This window comes from Aotus nancymaae, unplaced genomic scaffold (genome assembly GCF_030222135.1).
Source record: "Aotus nancymaae isolate 86718 unplaced genomic scaffold, 86718_ANA_hifiasm-v0.15.2.pri h1tg000111l, whole genome shotgun sequence".
In the NCBI taxonomy this organism is placed as follows: Eukaryota; Metazoa; Chordata; class Mammalia; order Primates; family Aotidae; genus Aotus; species Aotus nancymaae.
In genome coordinates this window covers 1,162,939-1,188,355 of record NW_026988526.1, presented here as the reverse complement: position 1 = coordinate 1,188,355, position 25,417 = coordinate 1,162,939, and the positions used below count along the sequence as shown (strand labels likewise).

The window sequence follows — 25,417 nt, the reverse complement described above, 5'->3', positions numbered from 1 at the left end:
CACGCACCACCACACCTGGCTAACTCTTTGTATCTTTAGTAGAGACGGGGATTCACCATGTTGGCCAGGCTGGTCTCGAACTCCTGACCTCGTGATCCACCCGCCTCGGCCTCCCAAAGTGCTGGGATTACAGGCGTGAGCCACCGCACCCGTCCTGTAACTGATATTATAATAATTGCAGTCATATATTACATAACATATGGTAATCGATAAGCTACATTGATTCTATATCCTAAATGACAGTCGTGTATTAATTATAATAGTGTATTACAGCCGGGCGCAGTCCTCGTGCCTGTCACCCCAGCACTCTGGGAGGCCGAGGCGGGCGGATCGCCTGAGGTCAGGAGTTGGAGGCCACCCTGCCCAACATGGAGAAGCCCCATCTCCACTGAAGTAACAGTTTATTACATAACAGCATAGAGTAACAGATAAATGACATACCTCTATGTTATGATACTACTATATTAACTGTCACAGCATATTACACAGTATCACACAGTAACGGACATTAACTCCCTACACTAACTGATACTATGCTCACTGCAGTGTAGCACAGCACAGTAATAGACACGTTAATTCTACATTCTAACTGATATTACTGTATTAATTGCAGTATTATATTCCCAACATAGTAACAGATAAGCTACATGAATCTTAACTCCTAAATGATAGTACATTAATTATAATTGTATATTGCATTGTAAGATACAGTAACAGATAAACTACATATTATATGTATATATATTCTATATATTCTGCCTCAAAAAATATATATTTATATATTTATAGTATATATATTAGATTATATATGTATCTCATATATTTAACACCTGCAAAATATATTTATTTTGAGACAGTCTTATTGTGTCACCCAGGCTGGAGTGCAGTGGCACGATCTAAGCTCACTGCAACCTCCACCTCCCAGGTTCAAGCCATTCTTCTGCTTCAGCCTTCTAAGTATCTGGGACTACAGGTGCCCACCACCTCACCCAGCTGATTTTTCTATTTGTAGTAGAGATGGGGTTTCACCATGTTGGCCAGGCTGGTCTTGAACTCCTGACCTTGTGATCCACCTGCCTTGGCCTCCCAAAGTGCTGAGATTACAGGCGTGAGCCACCACGTCCAGCCCATAATTCTATATTATAAATGATGTTACATTAATTGCAATCATATATTACACAGTGGAACAGGCATAATACTATTATATTAATTGTGATAGAATATTACAACACATAGTAATAAACATGGTACATTAATTATATATCATGAATGACACTGTATTAATTGCAAAAGAATATTATAATACATAATAATAGATAAGCTACATTAATTGTATATCATAAATGATACTATTATATTAATTGTAAGAGAATATCCTTTTTTTTAGTCTTTGGAGGTGGATTCTCACTCTGTCACCCAGGCTGGAGTGCAGTGGCATGACTATGACTCACTACAATTTCTGTCTCCCGGGTTCAGGCAATTCTCCTGCCTCAGCCTCCGTAGTAGCTGGGATTACAGGTGCGTGTCACCACACCTGGCTAAATTTTGTGTTTTTAGCAGAGATGGGGTTTCACCATGTTGGCCAGGCTGGTCTTGAACTCCTGACCTTGGGTGATCTGCCCACCCCAGTCTCCCAAAGTGCTGAGATTACAGGTGTGAGCCACGGCACTTGGCACAAGCGAATGTTATAACAGGTAGTCATAGATAGGGTCCAGAAATTCTATACTATAAATGATGCTATCATATCAGTTGCAAGAGAATATTATAACACAGTCATACATAAGCTCCATTAATTCTATAATAAATAATACTGCTGGGCACAGTGGCTCAGGCCTGTAATCCCAGTACTTTGGGAGGCCGAGGTGGGCATATCACGAGGTCAGGAGTTCGAGACCAACCTGGCCAACATGGTGAAACCCCGTCTCTGCTAAAAACACAAAAATTAGCCAGGTGTGGTGACACGCACCTGTAATCCCAGCTACTTGGGAGGCTGAGGCAAGAGAATGGCTTGAACCCAGGAGGCAGAGGTTGCAGTCAGCTGAGATTGTGCCATTGCACTCCACCCTGGGCAATACAGTGAGACTCCCCCACAAAAAAAAAAAAAAAAAGATACTATTATGTCAATTGCAAGAGAATATTATAACACGTAACAATAGATAAGCTCCATTAATTCTGTATCATAAATGATGCTATTTTATATCAATGGCAAGAGAATATTATAACATATAGTCATAGATAAGCTACATTAATTCTATATGATAAATTATGCTACTCCATCAATTGCAAGACATTATTATAACACGTAGCAATAGAGAAGCTCCGTTAATTCTATATCCTTGTAAATGACATTTATTTGTATCATATATATTTAACACCTGCAAATCCCCTTGTTATAGCAAAGGAACTTTCTTTTTTTTTTTTTTTTTATTGAGACAGAGTCTCGGTCTGTCGCCCAGGCTAGAGTGCAGAGGCATGATCTCTGCTCTCTGCAGTATTCGCCTCCCAGGTTCAAGCAATTCTCCTGCCTCGGCCTCCTGAGTAGCTCGGATTACAGGTGTGCCCGCTATCATTCCTGGCTAAATTTTGTATTTTTAGTAGAGACAGGGTTTCACCATTTTGGCCAGGCTGGTCTTGAACTCCTGACCTTGTCATCCACCCCGTCAGCCACCCAAAGTGCTGGGACTACAGGCACGCACCACCACACCTGGCTAATTTTTGTATTTGTAGTGGAGACGGGGCTTCACCATCTTGGTCAGGCTGGTCTTGAACTCTGACCTCGTGATGCACCTGCCTCGGCCTCCCAAAGTGCTGGGATTACAGGCCTGAGCCACCGTGCCCGGCCTAGCAAGGGAACTGTCATGAGGGCGGAAGGGCAGGGCCCCCTTGCCTGGTGCATGCGGTGGGCCACTTCCAGAGCCTTCTGCTTGGCGGTCTCCATGGCGTACCCGTACGGCGTGGCGAAGGAGGCTTTGTCCAGCTTCTCTTTGAACCTGGAGGGGACCACCTCAAACCGCAGACCCTGCAACAGAAGAAAGGGGTCAGGAGGGTTGACGGAAGACCCCAAGAAGACGGAACAGAATGTGCAAGATTAGCAGGATGTGTGACCTCATCCATCTGCTGAGCTTTCCCTAAGTGTGGCTGGGGGGTTTTCGGGGTCGGGCCAGGGGCCTTTAGGGACTGACAAGGGGTCTTTCTGGCTCTCCAGGGAAAAGGCTGGCAAAGGAAAAAGCCAGGAACAGAGAGGCCGGCAGGGAATGCTGACTCGGGCCCTGAACCCACGAGCCAGGATTGTCAGAGAGTTCCTGGAGCCCGGAGGTTTGGGACAGACAAGACCATCCCGTGCATAGAAAATTCCAGAAACATTCCACTGATGGCGGCTGCAGGAGGGGAGTGAAGGCCGGTGCTAGGTCCATCCCCAGTACGCAGGAACAGACAACACCGTCTGTGGGGAGACCTGGCCTGGGGGCAGTGACCCCCGCAGAGGCTGTAGGGTCAGGGATGATGGTGGTCACTGCCCCCAGTGGGGGTGGACCTGGCTGCCATGCCCTGCCAGGACCCAGGGAACTCCGCATCTCGCCTCTGACCTAGCAGGAGCATGGCCATGCTGGACACACAGCCCCATCTTGGACACATGCAGCCATGTTGGACACGCGCAGCCATGTTGGACACACAGCACCATCTTGGACACACAGCCCCATCTTGGACACATGCAGCCATGTTGGACACACGCCTCCATCTTGGACACACACAGCCATGTTGGACACACAGCCCCATCTTGGACACATGCAGCCATGTTGGACACACGCCTCCATCTTGGACACACGCAGCCATGTTGGACACACAGCCCCATCTTGGACACACACAGCCATGTTGGACACACAGCCCCATCTTGGACACACGCCACCATCTTGGACACATGCAACCATGGTGGACACATGCTGCCATGTTGGACACACAGCACCATCTTGGATACATGCCTCCAAGTTGGACACACTGCACCATCGTGGACACATGCCACCATCTTGGCCAGATAGTGCCATCTTGGACACACAGCACCATTTTGCACACACAGTACCATCTTGGATATATATACCGCCATCTTGGACACACAGTGCCATCTTGGACACACAGCATCATTTTGCACACACAGCACCATCTTGGATATATACACCGCCATCTTGGACACACAGTGCCATCTTGGACACACAGCAGCATCTTGGACACACACCATCTTGGACACACTGGACCATCTTGGACACACGCCTCCATCTTGGCCAGACAGCGCTATCTTGGACACACAGCACCATTTTGCACACACAGCACCATCTTGGATATATACACTGCCATCTTGGATATATACACCGCCATCTTGGACACACAGCAGCATCTTGGACACACACCATCTTGGACACACTGGACCATCTTGGACACACACCACCATTTTGGACACACGCCACCATCTTGGACACACGCAGCCATGTTGGACACACAGCGCCATCTTGGACACACGCTGCCATCTTGGATACACGCCTCCATCTTGGACACATACTGCCATTTTGGACACACGGTGCCATCATGGACATACACTGCCATATTGGACACCCAGCAGCATCTTGGACACACGGTACCATCTTGGACACACTGCACCATCTTGGACACACACCACCATTTTGGACACGCGCCACCATCTTGGACACACGCAGCCATGTTGGACACACAGCGCCATCTTGGACACACGCTGCCATCTTGGATACACGCCTCCATCTTGGACACATACTGCCATTTTGGACACACGGTGCCATCATGGACATACGCTGCCATATTGGACACACAGCAGCATCTTGGACACACGGTGCCATCTTGAACACAGACTGCCATTTTAAGTTCTCTTGATTAAAAACCACCTAAATGTCAGCATGATCGGAAACATTCCAGCTCTGGGATAAACGCCCTCCGACCAGAAACACGCCAACCCTAAGATAACCTGCCTTCCAACCAGAGACATGGCAACCCCACAATGAACTTTCCCTTACACAGAAACATTCCGAGCCTGCGATAAGCTCCCCGTTCCTAAACCCTTAAGCACCCTGAGTCTGTAGGACAGAACGCTCCTGACCTAACTCTACCGGAAGCCCCGCTCAGGTTTATCCTCCAAAATAAACCTGTCGTTGACAGTCGAGCCACTTTTCTTGTTTCCCTCCTCTTTCTTTAACTCTTACATTTGGTGCCAAAACCTGGGTCGGGTGTTGGGGACAGAGGCTCTCTTGCAACCCAGAAGCAGTGGGTAGCAGCAGACTTAGGCAGAAGAAATCTTGGGGACGCCCAGTTTCTTCTCAGCTTGACCATCCTCTTTTAAATTTTTTTTTCTTTTTGTGATGGAGTTTCTGTCTGTGGCCAGGCTGGAGTGCAGTGGTGTGATCTCGGTTTACCGCAACCTCCGCCTCCTGGGTTCAGGCAATTCTCCTGCCTCAGCCTCCTGAGTAGCTGGGATTACAGGCACGCACCACTGTGCCCTGCTAATTTTTTGTATTTTTAGTAGAGGCGGGGTTTCACCATGTTGACCAGGATGGTCTCAATCTCATGACCTTGTGATCCACCCGCCTCAGCCTCCCACTTGCTTTGTTCTTTTCGTTCAATTTCCTTTTAATGGAAGGACCTCTTTAAGTTGTTCTTTCAGTGAGGGTTTGTGAGTGGTCAGCCCTCTCAATCTTTGTTCAAGAATAAACAAAATACTGTAGGTCTGGTTTTATTTATTTATTTTTTGGAGACAGAGTCTCGCTCTGTCACCTAGGCTGGAGTACAGTGCTGCGATCTCAGCTCACTGCAACCTCCACCTCCCAGGTTGAAGAGATTCTCCTGCCTCAGGCTCCTGAGTAGCTGGGATTACAGGCACGCGCCACCATGTCCAGCTAATTTTTTGTATTGACGGGGTTTCACCATGTTGACCAGGATGGTCTCGATCTCTTGACCTCGTGATCCACCCACCTCGGCCTCCCAAAGTGCTGGGATTACAGGCGTGAGCCACCGCGCCCGGCTCAGCCTCTTGAGAAGCTGGGATTACAGGCACCCACCACCATGCCCGACTAATTTTCCTATTTTTAGTAGAGGCGGGATTTCACCATGTTGGTCACGCTGGTCTCGATCTTTTGACCTCATGATCCACCCCCCTCAGCCTCCCAAAAAGTGTTGGGATTACAGACATGAGCCACCGTACCTGGCCGACCGTCCTCTTTATAAAGAGGATTCTGAGGGCCGGGCGCGGTGGCTCAAGCCTGTAATCCCAGCACTTTGGGAGGCCGAGGCGGGTGGATCACGAGGTCAAGAGATCGAGACCATCCTGGTCAACATGGTGAAACCCCGTCTCTACTAATACAAAAAATTAGCTGGGCACGGTGGCGCGTGCCTGTAATCCCAGCTACTCAGGAGGCTGAGGCAGGAGAATTGCCTGAACCCAGGAGGCGGAGATTGCGGTGAGCCGAGATCGCGCCATTGCGCTCCAGCCTGGGTATCAAGAGCGAAACTCCGTCTCAAAAAAAAAAAAAAAAAAAAAAAAAAAAAAAAAAGAGGATTCTGGGTCTCTGTGTTTTGTCTGGGACGCCTAGAAAAACAGATCCTCCTGGCAGCCTCTTACCAGCCCAAATCGGTGTGAAACAATCCCACATTCTTATATCCTTCCCTCTGGGCTGTGTCCTCTACAGCTTTGCCAGACTTGGCTTCCAGGGGAGCCGAAGGCAAAGTTTAATTTGTTATTGCAACATGGCCTGGCCCCAGTGCAAACGCCATAATGACAGCTGATGGCCTGAAAATGGCACCTTTAACTTTCCAATTCTCAGGGACCTTGACAAGTTTATCACCAGGCATGGCAAATGGCAAGAGGAGCCCTAGATTTGGGCTTTCTTCTACCCTCCCTATGTCAAAAGCGTGGACTCCGCATGACATCCTTCTTCCTTTTATTTTTTTTTGTTTTTTGGCTTTTGAGATGGAGTTTCACCCTCGTCACCCAGGCTGGAGTGCAGTGGCACGATCTCGGTTCACGGTAACCTCTACCTCCCAGGTTCAAGTGATTCTTCTGCCTCAGCTTCCTGAGTAGCTGGGATTACTGGCGCCCGCCACCATGTCTGGCTAATATTTTTAGATTTTTAGTAAAGACGGGGTTTCACCATGTTGTCCAAGCTGGACTCAAACTCCTGACCCTGTGATCAATCCGCCTTGGCCTCCCAAAGTGCTGGGATTGCAGGTGTGAGCCACCACACCTGGTGACATCCTTCTTTTTTTTTTTTTGAGACAGAGTCTCGCTTTGTCAACCAGGCTAGACTGCAATGGCAGAATCTCAGCTCACTACAACCTCCGCCTCCCAGGTTCAAGCGATTCTCCTGCCTCAGCCTCCAGAGTAGCAGGGGATGACAGGCGCGCGCCACCACACCCGCCTGTAATCCCAGCACTTTGGGAGGCCGAGGCGGGCGGATCACAGGGTCAAGAGATCGAGACCATCCTGGAAAACATGGTGAAACCCCGTCTCTACTAAAAATACAAAAATTAGCCATGCATGGTGGCGGGTGCCTGTGGTCCCAGCTACGTGGGAGGCTGAGGCGGAAGAATTGCTTGAACCGGGGAGGCGGAGGTTGCAGTGAGTTGAGATCACGCCACTGCACTCCAGCCTGGGCGATAGAGCAAGACTCCATCTCAAAAAAAAAATCCAACTTGACTTATGGAGCCAATAAAACCATCGGAAACTGGCCTCATCTTCTGTGTACATAGTCACCCTACGCAGTTCCTGATCTGTGCTAAGAATGTCACTTTCTCACAGGCCAGGAACCCCAAATTATCTCGAAACCTCAAGAGGAAAGGAATTCGCCCAACTTAAAGGTATTTAATGGTGCAAACCCATGGTGGGCTCAGCTTTAAAAAGGTCCTATCTGGGGCTGGGCATGGTGGCTCACGCCTGTAATCCCAGCACTCTGGGAGGCCAAGGCAGGTGGATCATGAGGTTAGGAGTTCAAGACCAGCCTGGCCAAGATGTTAAAACCCCATCTCTACTAAAAATACAAAATTTAGCTGGGTACAGTAGCAGGCACCTGTAATCCCAGCTACTTGGGAGGCTGAGGCAGAGAATCACTTATCACTTGAACCTGGTGGTGGGGGGGAGCGGAGGTTGCAGTGAGCCGAGATTGCACCACTGCACTCCAGCCTGGGTGACAAGAGCGAAACTCCATGTCTAAATAAATAAAAAAAGTAAAATAAAAATAAATAAATAAAGCAAAGCAGTCTTACCATAATTATTCTTTCAATAAAATTGGAAAAACTGGAAAACGCAAAATTATGTTTCAAAACCTATCGTCACACCTGCCGTTAGATTCGGGTCTTGCCCTGGTTTTCGGTTTTATTATTTTCTCCAGTTGGAATTCAATTCTAATTTTTCTGGCTACAAGCCTTCAAAGTAACGTTTTCAGGTTTTTTTCCTTTTTCTTTTTGCCATTTTTTTCTAACCGAAAACCACTGCAACCTAAGCTGTGCTTTCTTAGAGCTCTATGAATGAAAAACTAGATGTTTCAACAGGGGATGGCTGGAAGCCCTCCAAAATAACAGGGCCACCAGGAACAAATCAGTCTCCCCTCCAGTGCTCTCCTCCATGTGATTAGGCTTCCAGAAGAAGCAGACACCCACTGCCTAGGTGCCTGCCACCCACAATCAAATCCTCACCTCCAGGGTACCAGGAAACATTTCCCACAGGCCACCTGCAAAGCCAACCTTTAGCAACTAGGACCCACCGCATCCCTAGAAGTCCTGGGTCACTCCACTCCCCCATCCAAGGAGTCCGGGGTCCCAGGTCACTCTTCTCTGCCACATCCCTAGGGGTCCTGGTCACTCTGCCCCCTCCCCCCATCCCTACGGGTCCTAAGTCACTCCCCTGCCCCATCCCTAGGGGTCCCAGGTCACCCTCACCCCCTACCCCTAGGGGTCCGGGATCTCTCTCCCTCCCCAATCCCTAGACGTCCCGGGGTCAATCCACTCCCCCATCCCTAGGGGTCCCAGGTCACTCTCCTACTCCCCCATCCCTAGGGGTCCCGGGTCACTCTCCTCCCCATCCCTAGGGGTCCCGGGTCACTCTCCTCCCTCATCCCTAGGGGTCCCGGGTCACTCTCCCCTCCCTCATCCCTAGGGGTCCCGGGTCACTCTCCCCTTCCCCATCCCTATGGGTCCCGGGTCACTCTCCCCTCCCTCATCCCTAGGGGTCCCGGGTCACTCTCCCCTCCCCCATCCCTAGGGGTCCCGGATCACTCTCCTCCCTCATTCCCAGGGGTCCCGGGTCACTCTCCCTCCCCATCCCTAGGGGTCCAGGGTCACTCTCCTCCCTCATCCCCAGGGGTCCTGGGTCATTCTCCCCCCCCATCCCTAGGGGTCCCGGGTCACTCTCCTACTCCCCCATCCCTAGGGGTCCCGGGTCACTCTCCCCTCCCCCATCCCTAGGGGTCCCGGGTCACTCTCCCTCCTCATCCCTAGGGGTCCCAGGTCACTCTCCTCCCTCATCCCTAGGGGTCCCAGGTCACTCTCCCCTCCCTCATCCCTAGGGGTCCCGGGTCATTCTCCCCTCCCCCATCCCGAGGGGTCCAGGGTCACTCTCCCCTCCCCCATCCCTAGGGGTCCCGGGTCACTCTCCCCTCCCCCATCCCTAGGGGTCCCGGGTCACTCTCCCCTCCCCCATCCCTAGGGGTCCAGGGTCACTCTCCTCCCTCATCCCCAGGGGTCCCGGGTCACTCTCCTCTCCCATCCCTAGGCGTCCCGGGTCACTCTCCCCTCCCCCATCCCTAGGGGTCCCGGGTCACTCTCCCTCCTCATCCCTAGGGGTCCCGGGTCACTCTCCTCCCTCATCCCTAGGGGTCCCAGGTCACTCTCCCCTCCCTCATCCCTAGGGGTCCCGGGTCACTCTCCCCTCCCTCATCCCTAGGGGTCCCGGGTCACTCTCCCCTCCCCCATCCCTAGGGGTCCCGGGTCACTCTCCCCTCCCCCATCCCTAGGGGTCCCGGGTCACTCTCCCTCCTCATCCCTAGGGGTCCCGGGTCACTCTCCTCCCTCATCCCTAGGGGTCCCAGGTCACTCTCCCCTCCCTCATCCCTAGGGGTCCCGGGTCACTCTCCCCTCCCTCATCCCTAGGGGTCCCGGGTCACTCTCCCCTCCCTCATCCCTAGGGGTGCCCGGTCACTCTCCCCTCCCCCATCCCTAGGGGTCCCGGGTCACTCTCCCCTCCCCCATCCCTAGGGGTCCCGGGTCACTCTCCCTCCTCATCCCTAGGGGTCCCGGGTCACTCTCCTCCCTCATCCCTAGGGGTCCCAGGTCACTCTCCCCTCCCTCATCCCTAGGGGTCCCAGGTCACTCTCCCCTCCCTCATCCCTAGGGGTCGCGGGTCACTCTCCCCTCCCTCATCCCTAGGGGTCCCAGGTCACTCTCCCCTCCCCCATCCCTAGGGGTGCCCGGTCACTCTCCCCTCCCCCATCCCTAGGGGTCCCGGGTCACTCTCCCCTCCCTCATCCCTAGGGGTCCCAGGTCACTCTCCCCTCCCCCATCCCTAGGGGTCCCGGGTCACTCTCCCCTCCCCCATCCCTAGGGGTGCCCGGTCACTCTCCCCTCCCCCATCCCTAGGGGTCCCGGGTCACTCTCCCCTCCCCCATCCCTAGGGGTCCCTGGTCACTCTCTCCCCTCATCCCTAGGGGTCCCGGGTCACTCTCCTCCTCCCCCATCCCTAGGGGTCCTGAGGCGCTGGGCCCTGCTGGTTCGGCCCCTCCGTCCCCGGTCCCCCGCCCCGCCCAGGCCCAGGCCGCACCGCATTGCTGAGGATCTCCTGGCGTCGTGGAGACGCGCTGGCCAGCACCACGCGTTTGTGCAGCAGCTTTCCGATAACCGGGCACAGCACCATGGCGTCCACGCCGGGAGCCGGGACGCCGCAGTCCTCAGCCCGGACCCGGCGGCGTGAGGAGCGCGGCTCCGGAAATACCGCGGCCGGAGTTCCGCCTCCGCGAGGCCACGCCCAGACCACGCCTCCATCGACCTCCCGCGAGGTCACGCCCAAGCCACGGCTCCATTGACCTCTCGCGACGTCACGCCCAAGCCACGCCGCCATCGACCTCCCGCGAGGTCAGGTGGGAGGGGCGTGGAGAAGGGGGTCCCCTGGGACCAGGTGGGAGGGACGTGGAGAAGGGGATCCCCGTGGGCATGGTGGGAGGGGCGTGGAGAAGGGGGTCCCCTGGGACCAGGTGGGAGGGACGTGGAGAAGGGGATCCCCGTGGGCATGGTGGGAGGGGCGTGGACATGGGGGTCCCAAGCCACGCCGCCGTCGACCTCCCGCGAGGCCACGCCCAGACCTCGCCTCCATCGACCTCTTGCGAGGTCACGCCCAAGCCACTCCTCCATAGACCTCCCGCGAAGTCTCGGCCAAGCCACGCCCCCATGACCTCGCCTCTAGGCCACACCCAGGGAACACCCCCCCCGTCGCCCTCCGGCTCCACCCCCGCCGCTGATGAAACTCCGCCCCTAGCCCCGCCTCCCGGGCCCTTTCCCCGTCCCTGGCGCTCGCCCCGCCCTCCCAGCGGAGACTGACATTCCCGCTGGACGCGCAGGCTCGGGGGTCCCTTGGGAGGAAAGGCGGGCGTGGATATTTGGGGTTCCTTGCGGGCGCCATGTGGAGCATGGAAATGCTGGGGTTCCGGTGGCTTCGGTAGTGGGCAGTTGTGGGGCTGGCGGTTTGTTATCCACACGGGGGGGCCGGGCTCTGACATGGGGGTGTTGTGGGCAGCACGTCTGAGAATGTGGAGAAGTGGGTCCCCTCGGGCCAGGTGGGAGGGGCGTGGAGATGGGGGTCCCCGCGGTCATGGTGGGAGGGGCGTGGAGAAGGGGGTCCCCTCGGGCCAAGTGGGAGGGGCGTGGAGAAGGGGTTCCCCTCGGGCCAGGTGGGGAGGGGCGTGGAGATGGGGGTCCCCTCGGGCCAGGTGGGAGGGGCGTGGAGAAGGGGGTCCCCTCGGGCCAGGTGGGAGGGACGTGGAGAAGGGGTTCCCCTCCGGCCAGGTGGGAGGGGCGTGGAGAAGGGGTTCCCCTTGGTCCAGGTGGGAGGAGCGTGGAGAAGGGGGTCCCCTCTGGCCAGGTGGGAGGGGCGTGGAGAAGGGGTTCCCCTCGGGCCAGGTGGGAGGGGCGTGGAGAAGGGGGTCCCCTCGGTCCAGGTGGGAGGGGCGTGGAGAAGGGGGTCCCCTCTGGCCAGGTGGGAGGGGCGTGGAGAAGGGGTTCCCCTCGGGCCAGGTGGGAGGGGCGTGGAGAAGGGGGTCCCCTCTGGCCAGGTGGGAGGGACGTGGAGAAGGGGGTCCCCTCGGGAGTGGTGGGAGGGGCGTGGACATGGGGGTCCCCGCGGGTCTGGCGGGAGGGGCGGGGAGGTGGGGGTCACCGCGGGCATGGTGCGAAGGGCATAGAGAAGGGAATCCCCGCGGGCATGATGTGAGGGGCATGGAGAAGGGAATCCCCGCGGGCATGGCGGGAGGGGCGGGGAGATGGGGGTCCCCCCGGGTCTGGCGGGAGGAGCGGGGAGATGGGGGTCCCCGCGGGCATGGTGGGAGGGGCGGGGAGATGGGGGTCCCCTCGGGCCGGATGGGAGGGGCGTGGAGAAGGGGGTCCCCGCAGGCCGGGTGGGAGGGGCGTGGAGAAGGGGGTCCGCTCGGGTCGGGTGGGAGGGGCGTGGAGAAGGGGTTCCCCTCGGGCTTGGTGGGAGGGTCGTGGAGATGGGGGTCCCCTCGGGCTTGGTGGGAGGGTCGTGGAGATGGGGGTCCCCGCGGGCGTGGTGGAAGGGGCGTGGAGATGAGGGTCCCCGCGGGCGTTCTGGGAGGGGCGTGGAGAAGGGGGTCCCCTCGGGAGTGGGGGGAGGGGCGTGGACATGGGGGTCCCCGCGGGTCTGGCGGGTCGGGCGTGGAGATGAGGGTCCCCGCGGGCATGGCGGGAGGGGCGGGGAGATGGGGGTCCCCGCAGGCTGGGTGGGAGGGGCGTGGAGAAGGGGGTCCGCTCGGGCCGGGTGGGAGGGGCGTGGAGAAGGGGTTCCCCTCGGGCCGGGTGGGAGGGGCGTGGAGAAGGGGTTCCCCTCGGGCCGGGTGGGAGGGGCGTGGAGAAGGGGGTCACCATGGGCATGGTGCGAGGGGCGTGGAGATGTGGGTCCCCGCGGGTCTGGCGGGAGGGGCGTGGAGATGAGGCTCCCTGCGAGTCTGGCGGGAGGGGCGTGGAGATGGGGGTCCCCTCGGGCCAGGTGGAAGGGGTGTGGAGAAAGGGGTCCCCTCTGGCCAGGTGGGAGGGGCGTGGAGAAGGGGGTCCCCTGTGGCCAGGTGGGGGGGGCGTGGAGAAGGGGGGCCCCTCGGGCCAGATGGGAGGGGCGTGGAGAAGGGGGTCCCCTCTGGAGTGGTGGGAGGGGCGTGGAGAAGGGGGTCCCCTCTGGCCAGGTGGGAGGGGCGTGGAGAAGGGGGTCCCCTCTGGAGTGGTGGGAGGGGCGTGGCCTTGGGGTCCCCGCGGGTCTGGCGGGACGGGCGTGGAGATGGAGGTCCCCCCGGGTCTGGCGGGACGGGCGTGGACATAGGGGTCCCCGCGGGCATGGTGGGAGGGGCGTGGACATGGGGGTCCCCGCGGGCATGGTGGGAGGGGCGGGGTGATGGGGGTCCCCGCGGGCTGGGTGGGAGGGGCGGGGAGAAGATGGGGGTCCTTGTGGGAGGGGTGTGGACATGGGGATCCGCGCGGGCGTGGTGATGGGCGCGGCGTGGGGACTCCCTGTGGGCGCGGGGTGGGCGCTGTGTGGTCGTGGGCGCCCCGGTGTCGGCTGTGCCTTCACCCGCTAAACGGACCCCACCTCCAGGTCGGCGGGTGTCTGGCGCGCCGCAGGCTGCAGGGGGCGCCCGTGAGCTGTGCGAGGATTTTTTTCTTAAACCCCAGGAGGTTTAACTCCCACCTGCTGCGCGTACACCCAGAGTGCTGTGGAGTCTCGGGGTACCGTTTCCCAGCCTCTGTGACGGAAAACATTGTCAAATAAAATGTCAAAAATAAAAATGTGGGCATAATAGTCCAAGATAAAATTTAAAATAATAATGTACCCAGATGATATTGCAGTGATGTCTTTTTACAGAAAATAATTATACAGTTAATTTTGTCAGCTGTGAAAATCCCAGCATTTCCAGCACATTCTGGGGAAAACGAAAAACCGTATTGACAGAAGTCACAGAAGGCTCGGATCGATGGGAGGAAAAAAAACCATCGAAACCATGTGATGTCTCTTTTTAAATATGGTGTTTTTGAAAAAAAAATTTTTTTTTAATAACAGCAGCACATAGATTGTGATTTCAGATTTTTGCAGGAGTAAATTTCTTCATTTTGCAGCAATAGAAGGAACCAGAATTTCACAGACCGTAGTGCATATAAGATAAACTCTATGTACTGGAGTTTTGTTTGTTTGCTTGTTTTTTTTATTTTTTATTTATTTATTTTGAGATGGAGTCTCGCTGTGTTGCAGTCGCCTGATCTCAGCTCACTGCAACCTCCGCCTCCCGGGTTCAAGCGATTCTCCTGCCTCAGCTTCCCTGAGTAGCTGGGAGCGTGGTGGTGCATACCTCATATCCCAGCTACCCGGGAGGCTGAGGCAGGAGAATGGCTTGAACCCGGGAGGTGCAGGTCGCAGTGAGCCCAGATCGTGCCACTGCACTGGAGCCTGGGAGACACAGCGAGACTCGTCAAAAAAAAAAAAAAAATTCACCATTGCAATCTTCCACCATACAGGGTGTATTAGCGATGGTTCTCTAGAGGGACAGAACTAATGTTATATACATATATATTCCATTATATATATATAAGTATATATGTTATATGTATTCCATTATATATGCACCTTATATATATTCCATTATATATACACCTTATATATATTTCATTATATATATTCCGTTATAAATATGCATTATATATTCCATTATATATATGTTATATATATTCCATTATATATACACCTTATATATATTTCAATATATATATACATTATATATATATTCCATTATATATATACCTTATGTATGCCATTATGTTTGCATATTATGTTCCATTATAAACATGCATTATGTATTACATTATATATATATAATTTATATATATTCCATTTTGTATATACCTTACATATATATTCCATTATACATTATATATATTCCATCATAAATATACACTGTATATTCTCATATATATGCATTATATATACCATTTTTACATACATGTATACATAAATGCATATCTAATATATAAATATATAAGGGATACATATAAATATATATATATAACTTCCATATGTATATATAGGAGCTAATTATTCATTATATATAGATACATATAAAAAAGAAGATATATATATGAAGAAGTTTTATATGTGTGTGTGTGTGTGTGTGTGTGTGTGTATATATATGTATAAAGGACTTAATTATTAACTCACACAGTCACAAGGTCCCACAATAGGCCATCTGCAGGCTGTAAGAGGGATAGATAGATGATAGATACATAGATAGATAAATGGATAGATGATATATGGATAGATGAATGATAGATGATAGATGGATAGACGATGGATGGATGATAGATACATGGATATATAAATGGATAGATCGATGATAGATACATGATAGGTATATGGATTGATGAATGATAGATAATGGATAGATAATAGAAGATAGATGACGGATAGATGATAAATAGATGATAGATGGATAGACAGATGATAGATAGATGGATAGATAGATGGATGATAGACAGATACGCATGGCCAGGCACGGTGGCTCACGCTTGTAATCCCAGCACTTTGCAAAGCCGACCAGGTGGATCATGAGGTCAGGAGTTCAAGACCAGCCTTACCAACCGGCTGAAACCCCCATCTCTACTAAAAATACAAAGATTAGCTGGGCGTGGTGGAGGGCACCTGTCATCCCAGCTACTCAGAAGGCTGAGGCAGGAGAATCACTTGAACCCGGGAGGCAAGGGTTGCAGTGAGCCGAGATCTCACCACTGCACTCCAGCCTGGGTGACAGAGCAAAACTCCGTCTAAACTACAAAGAAAGAAACAAAAATGATACATAGATAGATAGATAGATGACAGATAGATAGATACTGGTGATAGATAAATATAGATAGATACATAGATGATAGATAATAGATAAATGATACATATAATAGATTATAGGTGATAGATGATAGATAGAATCAGATAGATGATAGATATATGATAGATAGATACATAGATGATAGATAGGTGATAGATGATAGATAAATTGATAGATGATAGATGACAGATAGATAATGGTGATAGATAAAGATAGATACATAGATGACAGATAGATAAATGATACATATATAGATTATAGATGATAGATAGGTGATAGATGATAGATAGATGATAGATGATAGATAAATTGATAGATAGATGATAGATAGATAGATAGATAGATAGGCCTCCCAAAGTGCTGAGATTACAGGTGTGAGCCACCGCACCTGTCTGCGTTTGCAGGCAGGAGCCCCTGTGCCTGACCTTGCTGTAGTGTTTTAAAGCAAGCATCACAGGCCGGGCGCAGTGCCTCACGCCTGTGATCCCAGCACTTTGGGAGGCCGAGGTGGGTGGATCGCGAGGTCAAGAGATCGAGACCATCCTGGTCAACATGGTGAAACCCCGTCTCCACTAAAAATACAAAAAAATTAGCCAGGCGCCGTGGCGGGCACCTGTAGTCCCAGCTACTCGGGAGGCTGAGGCAGAGAATCGATTGAAGCCAGGAGGCGGAGGTTGCAGTGACCTGAGATTGCACCACTGCACTCCAGCCTGGGCGACAGAGCGAGACTCCGACTCAAAAAAAAAAAATAAGAAGGGGCCGTAGTGCGTATCGTGGAGTCAGGGTGATTGATTCCCTGTGACGCAAAACATTGTCAAATAAAAATCCTGGCACTACCACTTAGTGATGTTACAAATGGGCCGGGCACGGTGGCTCGTGCCTGTAATCCCAGCGCTTTGGGAGGCCGAGGCGGGCGGATCACGAGGTCAAGAGATCGAGAACATGGTGAAACCCCGTCTCTACTAAAAAACACAAAAATTAGCTGGGCGTGGTGGCGCACGCCTGTAGTCCCAGCTACTCGGGAGGCTGAGGCAGGAGAATTGCTTGAACCCGGGAGGCGGAGATTGCGGTGAGCCAAGATCGCGCCACTGTACTCCAGCCTGGCTACAGAGCAAGACAGCAAGACTCTGTCTCACAAAAAAAAAAAAAAAAAAAAACCAAATGTCACTTAATCGTTCTAATCTTCAGTTTTCCCTTCTGTAAAAACAGGCATACTACCACCTACCCTCAGGGTTATTATGAGGATTAAGGGAGACTACATACTAGATTGAAACATATGAAACTGCCAATATTTACTCATTTTGACCTACAAAAATGTTTTTTTCATATGGTTAAACCTAATACATAAAGCATATTATATGATCTGGAATATTACATGATCAATAAATGGTAGATGTAGAAATTATTATCATGGATAATAAAAGTGAATGGCATCCTACTGAAACCTCCCAATCTTAGAAGAAATAAGCACAGATAAACCCCTCAAGAAAAACTGGTCTTTTTAGAAAAGGATTGGAAGCCAGGAGTGGTGGCACACACCTGTAGTCCCTACTACTTGGGAAGCTGAGGTGGGAAGATTGCTTAAGCTCAGAAGTTCTCGGTTATGATGATTGGGTGTCTGCACTAAGCTTGGCATCAATATGGTGACCTCTTGGGAGTGGGGGCCCACCAGGTTATCTAAGAAGAGGTGAACCAGCCCAGGTCAAAAACCGAGCAGGTCAAAACTCATGGGCTGACCAGTAGTGGGATCACCCCTGTGAAAAGCCACTGTAATCCAGCCTGGGCAACACAGTGCGACCCTGTCTCTCAAAAAAAAAAAAAAAAAAAACGAAAAAGAGAAAAAAAGCAAAGCAAAGCGGTGAAGGCCTCAAGGAAGTAATCAAAAGTATGGGGAGGCTGGGGGCAGTGGCTCACACTTGTAATCTCAGCACTTTGGGATGCCAAGGCGGGCAGATCACCTGAGATCAGGAGTTCGAGACCAGCCTGGCCAACATAGGGAAACCCCGTCTCTACTAAAAATACAAAAATTAACTAGGAGTGGTAGCAACACCTATAGCTACTCAGAAGGCTGAGGCAGGAGAATCGCTTGAACCTGGGAGGCAGAGGTTGCAGTGAGCAGAGATCGCACCACTGCACTCCAGCCTGGGCAATAGAGAGAGATTATGTCTGGAAAAAAAAAAAGCTAGAGGGAAACAGATGGAGATCACCTTCCCTTTCCCGTCTGTAAATCTCTCTTGTAGTTTACATTTTACTATTCTTAATTTTGTTTTTTTTGTTGTTTTAGATGGGGTCTTGCTCTGTCACTCAGGCCAGAGTACAGTTGTGTCATCATAGCTCACTGTAGCCTTAATCTCTTGGGCTCAAGAGATCCTCCTGCCTCAGCCTCCCAGGTAGCTGGGATTACTGACAAGTGCCACCACATCTGGCTAATCTGTTTTTTTAGTTTTAGCAGAGCTGGGTCTCTCTATGTTGCCCAGCTGGTCTTGAACCCCTGAGCTCAAGGAACCCTCCTGCCTTGTCCTCCCAAAGTATTGGGATTACAGGCGTGAGCCTCTGCGTCCAGTCTAAATAATATCCTTACTTTATGAAAGATGGGAAAGTGCAAATTTCCTAAATTTCGAAAAGGAAAATAAGGAAACTAGACATAAATAAGGAAATTATAGGTTGGGCGCAGTGGCTCAGCACTTTGGGAGGCTGTGGTGGGAAGATCACTTGAGCCCAGGAGTTCAAGACCAGCCTGGGCAACGAAGTGAGATCCTGTTTCCACAATAAAAAATTTAAAAAATTTAAGAAAAATAAAAACAACAACAAAAATTTTTTTTTAGTTAGCGGAGTACGGTGGCATGCACCTGCAGTCCCACCTACTTGGGAGGCTGAGGTGGGAGGATTGCAAACTATAGAATACTGAGGTGTAAAGCCCGGCGCGGTGGCTCACGCCTATAATCCCAACACTTTGGGAAGCTGAGGAGGGTGGATCACGAGGTCAAGAGATTGAGACTAGCCTGGCCAACACGGCGAAACCCCGTCTCTACTAAAAATACAAAAATTAGCTGGGCGTGTGTGCCTGTAGTCCCAATTATTGAGGAGGCTGAGGCACGAGAATCACTTGAAATTTAGGAGGCGGAGGTTTTAGTGAGCCAAGATCACACCATTGCACTCCACCCTGGTCACAGAGCAAGACTCCATCTCAAAAAAAAAAAAAAAAAAATAGTGAGGTGTATGTCCATGGTTAGCTAATAGAAAACAGGGAGTAAAGAGAAATGATGCATAAGCCAGTGCTTCTCAAATTTGTGTTACAGTAAGAATCAGCTGAGTTGCTTTTTTTTTTTCCTTTTTTTGAGACAGAGTCTCCACTCTGTCACCCAGGCTGGAGTGCAGTGGTGCGATCTCGGCTCACCACAACCTGTGCCTCCTGGGTTCAAACCATTCTCCTGCCTCAGCCTCCCGAGTAGCTGGGATTACACACACTCGCCAAAATGCCCGGCTAATTTCTGTATTTTTGTAGAGACGCGGTTTCACCATATGGGCCAAGCTGGTCTTGAACTCCTAATCTCAGGTGATCCGCCCGCCTCCGCCTCTCAAAGTGCTGGGATTACAGGCGTGAGTCACCACACCCGGCCTGAGTTGCTTTTAAAACTAATTTCCAAGCTCGTACCCCAGACACACTGAATCTGACTCTAGAGGAGGAGCTTGGAAACCAATGTACCCAGGTGATTATAACCAGACAAGTCTGGGAAACTGCTGCACCTTATGGTTTTCAAGAAGGCAAACTCGCAGTAACCTCATGGATGAGGAACTATGAGGTGGATGATAGGGCAGGCAATATTGGTAATGACAAAATCCCTTGAGGACAGGAGTTCCAGACCAGCCTGGCCAACACAGTGAAACTCCATGTTTACTAAAAGTCCTAAAAATTAGCCAAGCGTGGTGGTGTGCACTTGTAGAACCAGCCACTCTGGAGGCTGAGGCACAAGAATTGCTTGAACCCAGGAGCTGGAAGTTGCAGTGAGCCGAGATTGCACCACTGCACTCCACCCTGGGTGACAGAGTGAGGCTCTGTCCCCCGCCACCACCAAAAAAATGGTTTTGCAGACACAGTGGGGGGTTCTATTCCCCATGTTGCCTAGGCTGGTCTCAAACTCCTGGCCTCAAGTGATCCTCCTGCTTTGACATCCCAAAGTGTTGGAATTATAGGCATGAACCATCAGGCCCAGCCTTTTGGCTAAGATCAAGTGGAGAAATTTGGCAGACAGCTCCTTAACCAACTGATCAATGTTAACATCACCAATAAGAAGTCATGTTGATGTTATGTGTACCACCTGAAATGATGCAGATATACTTCGTCTCTGTGGCATTCTGCCCAAAAATACACTACCCAGTCTAATAATGAGAAAAATATCAGACCCAAATCGAAAGACATTCTACAAATACCTGGCCAGTACTCTTCCAAAATGTCATGAAAGACAAGGAAAGACTGGGAAGATTCACAGATTGGAGAAGACTAAAAAGACATAATATTCCACATCGAAATACTAACTGAATATCACAAAAAGATAAAAAATAAACAATCAAAAACAAAAACAAAAAGAGACATAATGACCAAATGCAACATGGTATCTTGAATTGGATCCTGGAAGAGAAAAAGGATGTCAGTGAAAAAACTAGTAAAATCTGAATAAAGTCTAAAGTTTAAAGAACCGTACAAATGCTAATATTTCAGTTTTAATAAATGTGCCTTTAGTAGTATGTTAACATTAGGGGAAGCCAGGTATATGGAAACTCTCTTCTATAAATCTAAAATTAGGCAGGGCGCGGGGGCTCACGCCTGTAATCCCAGTAATTTGGGAGGCCGAGGCAGGCGGACAATGAGGTCAACAGTTTGAGACCAGCCTGGCCAGCATAGTGAAACCCTGTCTCTACTAAAGATACAAAAAATTATCCGGGCGTGGTGGTGCACAGCTGTAATCCCAGCTACTCGGCAGGCTGAGGCAGGAGAATTGTTTGAACCCAGGAGGTGGAGGCTGCAGTGAGCCGAGATCGCACCATTGCACTCCAGCCTGCGTGACAGGGCGAGACTCCATCTCAGGAAGAAAAAAAATCTAAAATTAGTCCAAAATAGAAGTATCGAAGGAAAAATGTCATTTCTTAAGCTAGGTGGTAAGTACACATTTAATGGTTTTATTATTTTCCATATCTAAGATATCCTACATTACTTTAGGATAATATTTTAGGATAATTATTTAGGACTTTTTTATTCTATATTATTTTACACATGAACCATTTCATGGTTTATTTTATGTTATTTTTTCTTCATTATTTTTCTGAAGGAATATTTCATAGTTTAAAAACCAAGGCTGGGAGTGGTGGCTTACACCTGTTATCCTAGCACTTTGGGAGGCCAAGGCGGGAGGATTGCTTCAGCTCAGGAGTTTGAGACCAGCCTGGGCAACATAGTGAGACCCCTGCCTCTACAAAAAAATTAATTAGCCAGATGTGATGGCACAAGCCCGTAGCTCCAGCTACTCAGAAGGCTGAGGTGAGAGGATTCCTTGAGCTCAGGAATTCAAGGATGCAGTGAGCTGTGACTGTGCCACTGCACTCCAGCCTGGGTGGACAGTAGGACTATGTCTGTAAAAAATAAAAATAATAAATAATTATATTTTCCTTTATTAACAAGTAATAAAGGAAAAATGTAAGGCTTCTAACATAAGCCATCCTTGGAAGGGATCTGTGAGATTTTTAACACTCTAAAATCAATTAAGTTTATTTGGGATAAGCACAGGATTACCCCAAGTAAATCAGTAGGTGTCAGTAGGTAAGGCTCTTCTATTTCAGCAACTACACTGAGCTCCATCTGATGAAATGATGTATTAACAGAATAAGGATAGTAAGCAAGTCATCAGATGAGAGTCCAGCATACAGGCCAAATTCATCAATACTCGCCGGCACCATCTGGAAGTGGGGAGTGTCCCGGTAGAAATGCATCCCTGTAGAGAAGCTGGGGGCTTGATGATAACCAGGCATTACAATCATTCAACACGACAACCAGACATCACATGCCTTCTCATGTGATACAACAGGAAGCATACGCCATCACTTATAAAGCATCTTGATCCACACAAATAAAATCATTTTTACCTGAATCTAATCCAGCCTACTGGATTGATGGTCTAAATGTCCACTGATAGTACAGAAAAATACTGGGAGTACAATCAGCCATACCGTGAGAAATTCAGTCATCTGGCTTCCTCAAGAAATAAATGCCATTTTTAGGCTGGGCAAGTTGGCTTACCCCTGTAATCCCAGCACTTTGGGAGGCCAAGAGGGGGGATCACCTGAGGTCAGGAGTTCGAAACCAGTCTGGCCAACCATGGCCAACATTGTGAAACCCTGTCTCTATTAAAATAAAAAAAATAGCTGGGCATGGTGGCAGGTGCTTGTAATCCCAGCTACTCTGGAGGCTGAAGCAGGAGAATTGCTTGAACCTGCCAGGCAGAGGTTGTAGTGGGCCAAGATTGTGCCACTGCACTCCAGCCTAGGTGACAGAGGGAGACTCTGCCTCAAAAGAAAAAAAAGAGAAATAAATGCCATTAAAAAAAAAAATCCTGCATAATTAGCTCATGAAAGAAAGAAAAAGATTGGTGGGACTTTTTTTTTGTGGGGGGTGTGTGTGTGTGTGTGTGTCTGTGTGTCTGTGTGTCTGTGGAGACAGGGTCTCACTCTGTCACCCAGGCTGCAGTGTGGAGTGCAGTGGTGGGCTCATGGCTCACTGCAGCCTCTGCCTCCAGGCTCAAGTGATCCTCCTGCCTCACCCTCCCAAGTAGCTGGGACTTATGGGCACATGCCACCATGCCTGGCTAAGTTTTGTAATTTTTGTAGAGATAGGGTTTCATCATGTTGGCCAGGCTGGTCTCGAACTCCTGACCTCAAGCGATCTGCCCGTCTCAGCCTCCCAAAGTGCTGGGACTACAGGCCGGAGCCACCTCACCTGGCCTAAACTCTTAATATAAAAGACTTCAAAGATAATGTCTAAATCCTGATTTCAACAAGCCAAATGTATAAAGACATTTTAGAAACAATGGGGAAATTTGAGCATAGATTGGGTATTAGATAGTATTAGGGGATTATTATTACTTATTTGATAGATGTTATAATGGTAGAAGCATTTATTTTTAGAGAGGATCTCATTCTGTTGCCTAAACTGGAGTGCAATGGTGTGTGTGATCGTAGCTCATTGGAGCCTTGAATTCCTGGGCTCAAGGGATCCTCCCACCTCAGCCTCCCAAGTAGCTAGGACTACAGGCATGCGCCACTACGCCAGCCCATGTTACTATTATTTATCTTTTTGTAGAGATGGAGGTCTCGCTACATTACCCAGGTTGGTCTCAAACTCCTGGGCTCAGGCAATCCTCCCGCCTCAGCTTTCCAAGTGCTGGGATTATAGGCATGAGCCACTGTGCCTGGCCAGAAGAGTTATTAATTTTAGAAAAATGTTTCTATAAGAGATTCTATAAGAATTTACTGGTAAAATAAAATGTCTGGGATTTAAGATACCACAGCACCTTTCCAAAAAAAAAGGGTGGAGGCTGAATAGATGAAAGAAGACTGGGAAAATATTGTTAACTGTTAAAGCTTGATCATGGTTCACTGTACTCTTGAAGGTTCATTACACTCTTTCTACTTCTAAGTATGTTTAAAATTTTCCATAGCAGAAAGTTAAAAATTAAATTCAATTCACTGCCTGGTTCTGATTTTCTCATTGAGCAATATTCTGATTCAAATGTCTTCGGTCAGCCAGGCATGGTGGCTTACACCTATAATCCCAGAACTTTGGGAGGCTGAGGTGGGCGAATCACTTGGGGTCAGGAGTTTGAGACCAGACTGGCCAACATGGTGAAACCCCGTCTCTACTAAAAATACAAAAATTAACCAGGCATGGTGGCATGTGCCTGTAATCCCAGCTACTCAGGAGGCTGAGGCAGGAGAATCACTTGAACCCGGGAGGCAGAGGCTGCAGTGAGCCGAGATCGCGCCACTGCACTCCAGCCTGGGTGACAGAGTGAAACTCCATCTCAAAAAAAAAGGTCTTCTGATCTTCTGACATGTAGATTTGCCAACCAGGACAGAATATGCCGATCAACAAATATGAGTATTTGCCTATTTGTTAAATTTTTCGTTGTAGATTCTTAATAGTCAATGTTTAGATATCAGTCTGATTTAAGGTTTGGACACACCTGATGGGTGAGACTTGAAAACATGAATGATGATGAACGCTACCAGTGGTCAACTAACTGGATGGTCAACTGGTCTTCTCTAAGAGGATATACTCTCCACAGTTTTATTTATTATTATTATCATTTTAATTTTTCTTCCAGGCAGCACTAAGGGAACTCCCCACAGTTTTGCATTCGCCATTTTACCAGCATGCTGTGCTCTTCTACTTGAACTGCAACACGGGAAGCTTGTGATTGAGGAATTGACGAGCTGTGGAATTAGAACCAGGGAAGACCCACCTCTCTTCTCCTACATTCATTATTATTATTTATTATATGTCATAAAATAACACTTACTGAATAGTTACTATGTGCCAGACATTATTCCAAGCACTTGACAATAAATTATTTCATTTCATCTTTACAACTGTCTTAGTGTCCTGTATTTACAGATGAGGAAACTAAGGCTCAGGTGACTTGCCTCAAGAGTCTGAGTTTAAGCACAGGAGTTTGACTGCAAAGCCATGTTCTTAGGTACTAATACTATCTTAATGTGAGAACAATGTCACCAGTCACTTAGTTTATTTTCTAAATCATGGACATGAGCGTCTCTGAACAGTCTATAGCAGCACACGCAAACCAGGCAAGCAAATAGGTCCCTGGCAACATGCGCAAGATTAGCTTATGTTGGAGAAAAAAAGTGAGTTAATGGGAATTTGCAGTTACTTTGTAATGAATCTTGGAGGGAGGGGACAGGACAGCATAGCCTCTCTTACACTTACACACACACACACACACACACACACGTATATATGTGATTTTGACCCAGGGTCTCACTCTGTGGCCCAGGCTGGAGTGCAGTGGCACGATCTTGGCTCACTGCAACCTCCACCTCTTGGGCTCAAGCGATGCACCTCCACCTCTCAAGTAGCTAGGACCACAGGGGCGTGCCACCATGCCTGGCTAATTTTTTGTATTTTTTGTAGTGATGGGGTCTTACCATCTTGCCCAGGCTGGTCTCCAACTCCTGGGCTCAAGCAATCCTCCTCCTTCAGCTTCCCA

At 50.1% G+C, this 25,417-nt stretch overlaps 1 protein-coding gene across 2 annotated transcripts in view; it reads right to left on the bottom strand.

The window, feature by feature from the left end:
* Positions 1-10,969, bottom strand: part of ASMTL (acetylserotonin O-methyltransferase like) — a 64,478-nt gene extending 53,509 nt beyond the window's left edge. For both annotated transcript variants that reach the window (XM_064370940.1, XM_064370941.1), the window contains exons 1-2: positions 10,820-10,969; positions 2,888-3,019 (exon numbers count right to left, since the gene is read on the bottom strand). In XM_064370940.1, coding sequence (XP_064227010.1) covers positions 2,888-3,019; positions 10,820-10,912 — 225 coding nt within the window. In that variant the 5' untranslated portion in view covers positions 10,913-10,969. The remainder of the gene's footprint in view (positions 1-2,887; positions 3,020-10,819) is intronic.
* Positions 10,970-25,417: the final 14,448 nt, after the last annotated feature.